This window comes from Vigna angularis, chromosome 4 (genome assembly GCF_016808095.1).
Source record: "Vigna angularis cultivar LongXiaoDou No.4 chromosome 4, ASM1680809v1, whole genome shotgun sequence".
Taxonomy (NCBI): domain Eukaryota; kingdom Viridiplantae; phylum Streptophyta; class Magnoliopsida; order Fabales; family Fabaceae; genus Vigna; species Vigna angularis.
In genome coordinates this window covers 32,031,179-32,042,804 of record NC_068973.1, presented here as the reverse complement: position 1 = coordinate 32,042,804, position 11,626 = coordinate 32,031,179, and the positions used below count along the sequence as shown (strand labels likewise).

The window sequence follows — 11,626 nt, the reverse complement described above, 5'->3', positions numbered from 1 at the left end:
GTCAAATTGATTTTAATTTCTGAATACTTAAATAAAGTTGTAGTGCATAATTACCATGAGAAGAAGAAATGCATGTCACACACTGCATCGTCGGAGGTTGATCGACAAGTTCGTTTGATGCTTGGGGCCCAGTGGCTTACTACAACTCGTAATTATTTGTTAAATTAACTTCATTTAAATAGTAGTCGAATATTTTGAAAGGATTAATGTAGTAAGACTTCAAATAAATATAGATTTGTTAAATTCTCTTTTACAGAAATGCTTTTAAACTCTAATCTATATCATAATATAGATTTCAAATAAATATGTATATTATCATAAATGCTTATAATTTTCTTTTATTTGAGTTAATTAACGAAAATACAAACCGGTCTTAAAACTTTAAGGTTCACATCTTATCACGTCATCATAGTAGCTAATATTGAAAATAGTATAGAAGTCGATGCCTAAATATAATTCAGACGAAAGAGTGTATATAAATAGCTAATAAGCATCTATACTGCCATTATGCCATATAAAGGGTGTAAATAAACTATGTAAATAAACTATAAAAGCTGATAATAAACGTGTCGGCATTATACTCATTTAAAATTTAATGTAAAAGTTGAGGTTAGAGTTGGGAAACATAAGTTAAGTATGTTGCTTATTGTTTTTAATATACAATAGCAAGCAAGGACATTCTGAGGCAAAATATAATATAATGAGCTGCTTGAACAGTAAAAAAAAATCACAAAAATAGTTTCCTGTAGCCAAAATTTACATCTTGCCTCTCCACTAAATTCAAAAGAAAAAGAAAACCGTGGGAAAATAAACCTATTTTAGAAATTCTGTGGTGTATATGCACACGAAGTAGATCGCTGTACGTGCGTTGAGGCACAGCACTCCATTAAAAAATGGAGTCTAGGTAATAATTGTAACGCTTTCTGACGAACTCTAACAAGCTACCATAGGTTCTGTCAGCAATGCCCACAAATAGAGCCTCTGTGTCTGGGCTAAAGGATATACCAGCAATCTCACCAAATAGATCTATCTCTTGACCTTCTACATAACCAGAATGAGAGTCATAAACATGGACAAAGTCTGCAGGCTCAGCCATGGCCAAAAACCGTCCATCAGATGTGAATCTTAAGGCTCTTATTGCACCCATTCTTCCCTTTAACACAGCCATAGACTGTGAAAGATTTCTTATGTCCCACAACCTGCAAGTTGTGTCCTGATTCCCAGTAGCTAATATACGTCCATCTGGGTGCCACGCCGATGCAAAAGAGTAGTCCAAGTGACCTTTTAAGCTTCCAGTAATCTGGGCGATACCATAATATATATATAATCAGGAATCACACAAAATTAAGGAAAATAAAACCTTAAAAACAATTGCAAATTGAAGTACCTTTCCAGTGTTAGCATCAGCTATCAAGCACTCTGTACTATCCCCAAGTACAGCTAACGACTTCCCATCCGGGCTAACCGAAATATTCTGCAATGGCCAATGTGTAAAGATAACTGCTTTCTTCAAACAAATGTTTTAAGAGATGAAGACTCTAGTAACAGAAATATCAGTTGATGATACTCACATTAACAGACCAATCATAGTTGAAACAACCAAGGGAAGCAAAATTCTCTGCTTCAAAAACCCGAACTTGGGAATCATTATTTGCTGTGATGACCCTCAACGACCCACTGCAAAATGAAGGTTCAGTTATAAACCCAACCAAAACAAAATTTTAAAACAAAAAAAGTCTGCATTTAGCTGCTTACGCTGGATTGCGGTAAACGTCCACAGCATTGGTTATGGCATTATCATCTGTAGTTATTTTACCACAAAATAGAACTCCAGGCTTCTTCAAATTCTGGTCCACAAATAATTCACACGCATTAAAAGGGGGCTTCATTCGGTTAATTAATAGATTGAGTTGAAAGAAATAGTGAAAACCCTACCTTGCATATAAGCTCACCATGGAAACCACCTGCCACCATCAGATTTTCCTTAACAGTCATGGTGCTTATTTGCACTCTAGAGACTGGCTGCGCTAAAAATCCAGTACGCTTCTACATATGAACAAAAACACACTAATATCCATTGCATTGAGTACAACAGAAACAAATATGATTAACTAAGTGGCCACGTACAAGACTTGGAACAATTGGTTTGGCTACGTTAAGCACTTCTTTAGCCCTTCGTAATACTGCGGACCAGTGCATCACAGAGTAGTTTTGCATAAGGTAGACATCATGCTTCGAAGTTGCCCACAACAAGTTCCTCAGCTGCATAGACAACAAATATATTGATGACATTAATATCCATACCCAACAGGGAAAAAGCAAGAGAAAATATAGTATGCTAAACAAGCCTTCAATATCCCTCAAAGCACCAAGGTCTAGAATTGAACATGATCATTTGATTATAAATATTTCTATCAAATAACAATTAATCTAATTATTAGAACACAGAGTAGTAGGGTATACGACATCGAAGTGTTGTAGAATTAAGCTGTTGTTTTAGTATACTGTGGCTCCTAATTGATTCAGAGTCTGTGTATGTGCCAGGTGACATTGGACTTAAGCTCAGAATTGTAGAAAGTAGAAAAAGCTATACATCTCTGTCATTTCCGTTATTACAAAAGAGGCAGAAGTTAAGTGATTGGTGATAAATATGGACATGATGCATGCCAGTGGCCAAACTAAAATGGATGACTCTGATTCCTGGAAGGAAAACAAGACAGGCAGAGAACAAAAAAGGTTATCGTTCTAATCATGTGTAAACACCTAGTGATTGTGTAATTTCATAGACATCAACAATCACTGACACATCATGATCTCCAATAGGAAAGCGGGTAATAATACAAAAGTTCCGAAGAAAACTTTATCATGTGTGTTATAAACAAATAATAAAGTGCTTCGTGATGATGATGCGGAATAACAATTTTTCTAAAATACAACAGAATTTATCAAACTAGCACAGTTCTATACAGTATGAATTATCTCCATATTAATGCTAACATTTAGATCACTAGTAAGGTAACAGACTATCTAGGTACGAAAAGGACTAAACGTACAATAAACAGTAATTAAATTATTACTAGTCTATAGACAATAAGATGTAGAACACGACTAAGCATGAAGAATGTAGAAATACACAACTAAGATGAAGGATCAAGAGGTAAAATCCTCTCTTCGACAAGGAAAAAATCAACACTAACTAATAATAGATATTGTTAGAGCCCTCTCAGATCTGGTCAGATATTTTCCTATCATACCATATTATAATGTCCTGCCACGCTGCTCACTTTCCACCTGCTTTAAAAGCTGACATAAAGAGATAAATAGAGGGCCCAAATGCAAAAACAGGTTAAGTAATAAATTAAATTGCAGGAAAAAAACAGGGCTGCAGCTACTAATTTCACAAATAGATATCCATTATAGAAAAGAATGCTAGCATAAGTGTAAGGGATTGATCATACATACAAATTAGCAAACATTAATGGGAAACAAACATTGAATCATTCAAGACTATTCAAGCTGCAGAATTCAGTACAGATTATTCTTCAACCGTATAAGTATAAAATTTACTACTGTGTTATAGTCTTAAGTCACTCTAGTAGTAGATAAGAAAGCTGCACTGTTAAAAGTAAAAAGAGCATATACAAGACACCATGTAAGTTGTCTCCTCCGGCAACCCAACAAGGAAGCACATCGACCAATAACATATTTGGCTTGACGAAAAATAAATAAAGGTAAGGTAGGCTAACTTTAATAGTGGAAGACTCTGCTAGTTCCACTTAGAAACAATAATGGTGTAATACAACACAAAATCATTATGTTAGTTTTGGAAAAAAAAAATGGAAGAAGTCGATAAACCTCTGCTAGTCTAATCCAAAGTGTCGCATGTGGATGTGGGTAGGTGCTGTTTGTGCCCATCTCTATATTGCAAGTACGCATATTACACATGGAACAGAATCTGTTTATAAGCATATTAATACACATGGAACAAAATCTATTTATAGGAAATCACCGATCTTTTAAGCATGTCAAGTCATAGCATAGCCTTATGCATCCATACCCATAAATTATAATGAAACCGTCTTGTCCGAAGAAAAGAATTTCTGGCATCTATGAAGATATTCTCTTGAAAATCGACTCTTATGATTATATTAAAGAAAGTTTAATAAACAAACAGACTGTAAACGGAAGGGGAGAAAAGCAAGAGGATCCGTGAATAAAATTCTGGGGTTAAAAAGCCTTCAAGTAAGGCAAATGATAAGAAAACTGCTGAAACATCTTTATCAGAAAAATCCTCTAAAAGAAGATTCAATTCCTTTTCTAAAGAAATCCGGGCACAGCATAAAATTTCCAGAACAGATTAATTAATGATATAATATATTATGTTCAAGAGAAAAAAGGTTTCCATATGATAACCTTAAAAATATACAAAGGTTAAATTTGGATGAGAATTTATACATGTAAAATACAAAAGAGATCCTATTTAAATCCTTAATAGAGGGAAGTCGCCTTTAATTCAGTCCGTGTGTAGAAGAACAATACAAATTACATACCCTGCAAAACTAGCATAGCAAAATTAAGCACAGCAAAACTTTTCGGTCAGATAAAGCCAGGTATGGCTGTGAGGCTAACAACAGTAAAGAAAACCTGCAGGCATTAAAGCAAATAACCCATTTTATCTGATAACAGTAGTCCATGAAAACAAGAATAAAAATTATTACAAAAGTATAACAAAGACGACAACATGTAAGATCAATGAACGCATGCTTATAACTTAAAGTTATTTAATTATAATTATAGTAATAAACGTTTAAAGCCAACATGTAACAGTGAAAAAGTCACATCGCAACCGAATGAGACCCCTGTACCCTCTAATTTCTGGAATCTAGATAATAAGCGGCGATAAACAAAGTCTCTACCTGAAAATGCACAATTGTGGATTTGACGAGCCTGGTATTGAAGAAGAAGTCATAGAAGGTCTTCCCCTTCTGCACGTTCAAGCACTCCTGCAAAAAAATAAATAAAATAAAAGAACAAAATTAAGAAAAACGGTACAAAATGATATTAATTTATTATTTATTTACTACTATTAGGATCCAAAAACAAGAGAGAAAAACCTTATGAAGGTGGTGGCGTGAACGGGACAGGCTCTCGTAATTTTTATACTGCTTCAATCGAGTCTCGCGGTACTTGTCTCTACTATAATTGAGCCTCTCCCAGGGGATTCCCTGGATGTCTTTCCCGTTTCTGGCTTCAGAAGCGGTGGTATCAGTCTTTGCATTACTCTGTTTTCGCAAAAGAGAACGTTAATGACTGAAATAAAAGGAAGGAGAAAGAAAGAAGCGATAGCGAAGAAGGCATACGGTTAGGAGATCTTCGTCGTCCAAGTCAAAGTCGGAGTCTTGAGAATCGGCAAGGGAGGGTTGCTGAGGAAGAATGTCGGCGGAGGTGTGGCCTTGGAAATCAGAAACGTCGTCGTAGTAGTAGTCGCCGACGTACTCAAGATCGTCGTTGTTGAAGTGCTCCATTTTGAGAGAGAATAAGAAGATTGAGATGAGGAAAAGGGCGCAGGGTGAGAGGGTGTGGTGATGTACTTATAGAGTGGAGCAGGGAAGAGAAGGAAGAAGGGAAGGGAAGGGAAGCGAAGCGAAGGAAGAAGGGTGGGACCCGCCGTTTCGGTATTAGGAGGAAGTGGAATACAAACTTTGGGCTCCATTTAACCGAACGTTACTTTACTGTCTCTGCCGTTAACTTCTAACCTCTGCTCATCAAACCAACGCAGGGCTCGGGTTTGGCTTCGCCCCAGAGTTTTCATCGACCACTCTGACGCCATCGTTTTCTCATTACTTCTTGTTTCTAAATTTCATTATTTGTTTAAAGTTTTAAAGTATAATACTGATAGAAATACGATAAAATAATTGCCTAATATATAAAATAAGAAGGAAGAAGGCTCTGGTCAATTTCTTTTTATTTGGATGAAATAGAAAAAGTGAAAGGCAAGATTTCTTACAAGTCAGAAAGTAGATTTTTAATAAAAAATTAATTCCCTATAATGAAAAAATATATTAATTTAATTGTAATAATACTTTATCTTTATTAAATGGCATCGAAGTTCAGACACCATATTATTTAATATATATATATATATATATATATATATATATATATATGTGTCTGGTTTAGTTTTTTTCATTTTTCTGGTTTTAAGCTATTTTTGAATTAAAGTTAAAACTTAAAAGTAATTGCAGAAATAAGAACTTACGATAAGAAAATTATTATTTTTTAAATTAAAAACAACTTCTAGGTTAGAAGAGAATAAATATTTAAAACTATATAAAGAATTTTTTTTTTTTTTAATTATGAGTGTAGGAGGTTTTTAACACTAAAATGTTAATTTGGATTATTTGTTGAGTTTCTTTTATGTTATTTATCTGTTGTATTCAAATATACTTGATTTTCATGTTTTAAAATATATAAAAAATAATTTAAATATATTAACATCAGTATATTTTAATATTTAAGAGAGGATACAGTAACAAACTCAGCACCTAAAGTATTAAATATTATTGTTTTCTTATTCTTTTAGCCTAATGTTTTTTAGTTTAATTATGTTATTTATCTTAATATTATGCTTATGTTTCAGAAATTATATATTTATAATTTTTATGTTTTATTACTCAATTGGTTAAATCTCTTGATTATTATATTGATTTGAATGCTCTTAAAAATATTAATTGAAACAATATTTTTTTAATAAGTCATAATCATTTTGTAATTAGTATTTAAGAGTTAATAAAAATTTACTTGATTATGGAAAAACGTTTAGGAATGTTTTAAATTTTTATGATTATTCATTGTAAAGAATATTATATATATTTTTAATAATCTACGAAGAAGATTACACATAAAATATGAAAGATTATAGTCGATTTAGAGTTGTTAAATTTGATGAAAGCACATAAATTATCAATTAGGTAACTAAAAAATATATTAATAATAGTTTTAGCTTTAAGTGTAAACAAAGAAATTATCAATAACAATATCTATAAATAAATAAAGAAATCATTAATATTAAGTCTGAAAGATCATATTATTAGTCTAACTTGATTGAACATGATTTTGTTTGACTTAGTTTAATTTAAATTTGAATCGATTCAACTCGACCTAAGTTTAAGCTAATTTGACTTAACTTAAGTTTGAGTCGCTTAATTTTATTTTAGTTTGGCTTGATCTGAATTTGGTCATACTAGACCCAACTTAGTCTTGATCAAATTAAGACTCACTTAAGCTTAGCCAACTTGACTTAATATGTGTCAACCTCGATTCAGATGAGCATAGACTCATCCCAACTTAGCTTGACCTAATCTTAATCGGGCTAAGTTAGATTTGATCTTAATCAAACAATAGTTGCATTGGGCATAGTCCAACTTAGTCGAATTTAGGTTAATCTTGATCATATGAAGTTGTTTTAACTTTATTAAATGTGATTTAATGTAAGTCTATACCAACTTGACATGGCTTAGACTCAGATTAACTTTGCTCAAGCTAATGTCAACTCAACTCAATTAAAACTTAAATATATTTTACCCAAGCCAAGTTTAATCCCAAATTGACTATATTTATTTTTATTATCCAAACTCACTTAATCCAACCTAATACTATTTTACTTCATTTAGGATGGAATAATTTAAAAATAATTTCATTTAAAATAAATTGAAAAAGTTTTATAAAAGTAAATTAAAAAGATCTTAAAGAACTTTGACAAACAACAACCAATATAAACTAGAAAATATATCAAATTTAATATTTTTTTAACTTTTTGCAATATTTAATATTTAAATAATTTTTTAAATTATCATACTTTATTTAAATAAAAAATGAAAATTTCACTAATTTCAATTACGTTATACAAACAAGTTATTTGAAGAATAAAATAATTTAAAATGCAATAAAATTTAATTAAATATATTTAGATATCGTAAAAATATGAAATTTCTATCTAAATGCAAAATAATATCTCTCTCAAAATTGCCATACACCCAAAATCACATGCATTCACTGTACGTACGATTATTAAGTAGGTAAGACATTATGAATTAGCAGTGAATTAACATTGTCATGGTTAAATATTTGAATAAACCTTATAACTCTTTTAACTCTATATTAATAATTATATATAATCATGTAATTTCATTTAATCATTAATAAAAAAATTATACTTATACACACAATTAATTATTTTTGCAGACATTTAAATTTTCAAAAATCCATTTCAGCTTTTCCATCTTGGAACTCCCACATCTACAGAGATGGTCTGTTTGTCCATAAAAAAGAGTTGAGGAAAAAGCAAATTTCAATGGCCATCCTCAAACGCATCATATCCGATCTCACACTGCAAAAATTTATGAAAAAATTATTTTCATTGGAAAAAATGTACAAAATTGATTTAAAAAAATAAGGTAGGAAAAAAATATAAATGTGGTCCCGTCGAGCCAATGGTTGCTTGGGACGGGGTAATATAATCCACCTGTAGCGATTTGCGAAGTCCACGTGGCGGATTCAGAGGAAAGTTCACGAAGCCTGGCGATCTCTTGTTCCCCCACGTGGCATGTGTCAAAGGCTGGCCCACATACTTCCATTTCCCCAATACCTAATACCTCACCGTTTGTTCACCGTTTGGTTAACCATGATTAGTTAAGACACGAGTTTCCCATTCTTTGGTTTAAGCTCAAATCACGGTTGAACCTCAGTTTCACCGCCTATTCCAATTGCTATTATGGGCTGGGTTCACGGTTTCTCGTGTTTCTCTAAGTGCTTGCTTAAATTCATCAATTATTATCATGTTTCTTCAACTTAATTTAAATTATAATTTCAGGGATGCATAAAATATAATTTTTGAATGATTACAATTTCAAAATAAAAATATATATGAGAAATAATAGGAAAATGGTGAGAATAAAATCGAGGAGACTAGAAGGGCAATGCGCACAAAGAAACATGGTATAATGTAACGTTTGGCAAGATCTATTACAAGACAACGCAACCTTGAATTGGATTGCAACGACATCACTGAATTGTCGTTTAGTCAAGGAAAGCTTCCTTAAAGAGACGCCACGCGTCAAAATGCACTGAAAACATCAATATTTATGGTGTAATTATCGTTTAAGTAATATTATTATCACTTAAATTATCTCTTTTTTTCTAGTTTAATTTCTCTGTAATGTCAATGCAGAGTTATCATCCAAATAATTATGTTTTAAAAAATTGGTATGAATATACTTTTATATGATTATATAATTATGTCAAAAGTGTGAACTGTTTGTTCTTTATTATAAGAAATATTGTAGAAAATAATAAAGGAGATTGCGTTCTTGTTTGCATTGGTCGATAGGGATTTGGTATAATATGACGATCAATGAAACTTACCCACCTGCACGCAAGCTGCAACAGTGCTTCCCATGTTAATCTCAAAATAAAGCTTTTGGATTTTATCCTCGTTGTGGTTGAATCACCCTCCTAACAATATTTGGTTAACTTTTAAATTTTAAGAATATATCTAAAATTTAAATAAAATAAAAATTATAATATAATTAAAAAATAATTTCTTACACTTTTATGAAAGAGCAAAATTTTCATCTCCTGGTTATGTCAGTGGTTTCACAATACAGGCTTGCTGTTGCTGCATCCTCGGGCTACAGTGGCCCGGTGAGCTGCTCTATTTGGTTGGACCATCATCAGTTTGTTTTTTCTTCCAAAATATCTGTCTATTTTCACTTCCATATATCCTTTTCTCATTTTTTTTAAAGTCCACTTCTTAGTGTTCCGCGGACAACAACAATATAGGTAATGCTCATCTTTCACATATAAAATCCACACCTCATGAGTAGTTATCTTCTACATTTAAGTAGTCATGTGCAATAACATCTTCATAACAATTTTCATATATTATATTTTAATATGTTTGATAGTCTCGTCTTGTTAAATAATAGAGATAAAAAATAATTTAAATATACATTTTTTCTTTTTAACAAAATTATGAAAAAACTTTAAGTTCTTAATATAAAGGTTAAAACATTCAAGGACTAAATCCGATAGTTGCATTAAAAAAAATAAAAATGATGTAAATAAAGAATGACAAATTGTAAATAAAATTTCAAAACATTTTGAAAACACAGCTAATAGGAAGAAATAAAAAATCTAATGTTGATCATAATATTTGGGTCATAGTTTTCATTTATTTACTTTATCATTTCTTATTCTACCCTTAATATTTTATTTACTTGCAATTTACATTTCTACAAATCCTTTGTCTCCATTCTTCACTTTTATTTTTATTTTTCTTTCATCCATTATTCCACTTGTTAAAAAAATAACCAAAAACACAATATATATATATATATATATATATATATATATATATATATATATATATATAAATTGTTTATTAAATTCCTTATAAAAAGAAAATTCGATGACTTGAAAATTTTTGTGACTTTAGAAGGTGGATTTTTCATTACACTCACACTAATAATAGATGTATAAACACTAAAACATTTTCAAACAAATTGAAAATTTTATATATTTGTTAGTCCACTATAAATTAATCCATGTCAAATAAATTGGATTCATATTATACAAAAACATTAAACCAAAAGATTCCAGAAACAATTTCACATTCATCATAAAAGTTTTAACCGTACTTAAATAAGTAAATTAAAAATAATTAGATCTCTTTAAACTTGTTACATAAAATGTTATCTTAATTCGGCAGATAAAAATGCTTTAATTTGGAATATGGTGCATAAGAAACTATACAAAACACATTTTTATATTTCAATTTTTTTATCAATTCATATTTTTATAAATACGAGTTTAAGTTTAGTTTTTATGTAATATCAGTGTAAAAAAATATTATACTATCAATCATTCATATTAATTTGGAATATGGTGCATGAGAAACTATACAAAACACATTTTTATATTTCAACTTTTTTTATCAATTCATATTTTTATAAATTCGAGTTTTAGTTTAGTTTTATGTAATATTAATGTAAAAAATCAATCATTCATATTAATCATGACTTGCTGATTGATTAATTTTTTTTATAACAGGACAGTTTAGATTAAAGGAAGACGAAGATAAAGAAAAGTGGCGAAAGGTACTAATTACCGTCAACATGAATTTATAGTGGCACTTTTATATTGCTTACCGACATAAGAGATTTGAGAAGTCTTCATAGTTGCTTATTATAGCCTTTAAAACAAATTGGTTATTGTAAATATTAATAAGATTGAACGATAATATACAAATATTTTACATTCTCAACGTATTTAAATTAAAATCATAAAATATCTTCACAAAATCTTTAAAAATATCTCAAAGAGCAACAATTGAAAAGTATATACTATTCCCATTGGTTCTTCATTTAAAAATCAGATTGTGAAAAGTACGGTAGGGACTAGAGATGGTGTATTTGGTTTTTTAACATGCGTTAATAATAATGATTGATTGTTAATTATTTGCGAGGAATTTAATAAAAATGATTATTTTTTTAAAGTATATTTTTGGTTTAATTATACCCATTTTATTTAATTAATATGAGATTTCTAATATATTATCTCCCGTTGA

The 11,626-nt window shown here is 30.5% G+C and overlaps 1 protein-coding gene across 11 annotated transcripts; it reads right to left on the bottom strand.

Annotated features, from left to right (window-relative positions):
* Window positions 1-693: 693 nt before the first annotated feature.
* On the bottom strand, window positions 694-5,837 carry LOC108331762 (uncharacterized WD repeat-containing protein C2A9.03). Of its 11 annotated transcripts, none has more exons than XM_052876175.1 (10): window positions 5,115-5,176; window positions 4,456-5,003; window positions 3,856-3,955; window positions 3,255-3,303; window positions 2,128-2,262; window positions 1,936-2,046; window positions 1,756-1,847; window positions 1,572-1,677; window positions 1,388-1,474; window positions 694-1,300 (listed from the first exon to the last, which is right to left on the bottom strand). In XM_052876175.1, the coding sequence occupies exons 4-10, from the start codon at window positions 3,255-3,257 to the stop codon at window positions 887-889; spliced, it is 948 nt and encodes a 315-aa protein (XP_052732135.1). In that variant the 5' UTR covers window positions 3,258-3,303; window positions 3,856-3,955; window positions 4,456-5,003; window positions 5,115-5,176; the 3' UTR covers window positions 694-886. The 11 variants fall into 11 exon arrangements, with proteins under 11 accessions (XP_052732135.1, XP_052732138.1, XP_017422164.1 ...); XM_052876178.1 differs by having other exon boundaries at window positions 4,551-5,003; XM_017566675.2 differs by lacking the exons at window positions 3,255-3,303; window positions 3,856-3,955 and adding an exon at window positions 5,361-5,837 and having other exon boundaries at window positions 4,917-5,003; window positions 5,115-5,282.
* Between the last annotated feature and the right edge of the window lie 5,789 nt (window positions 5,838-11,626).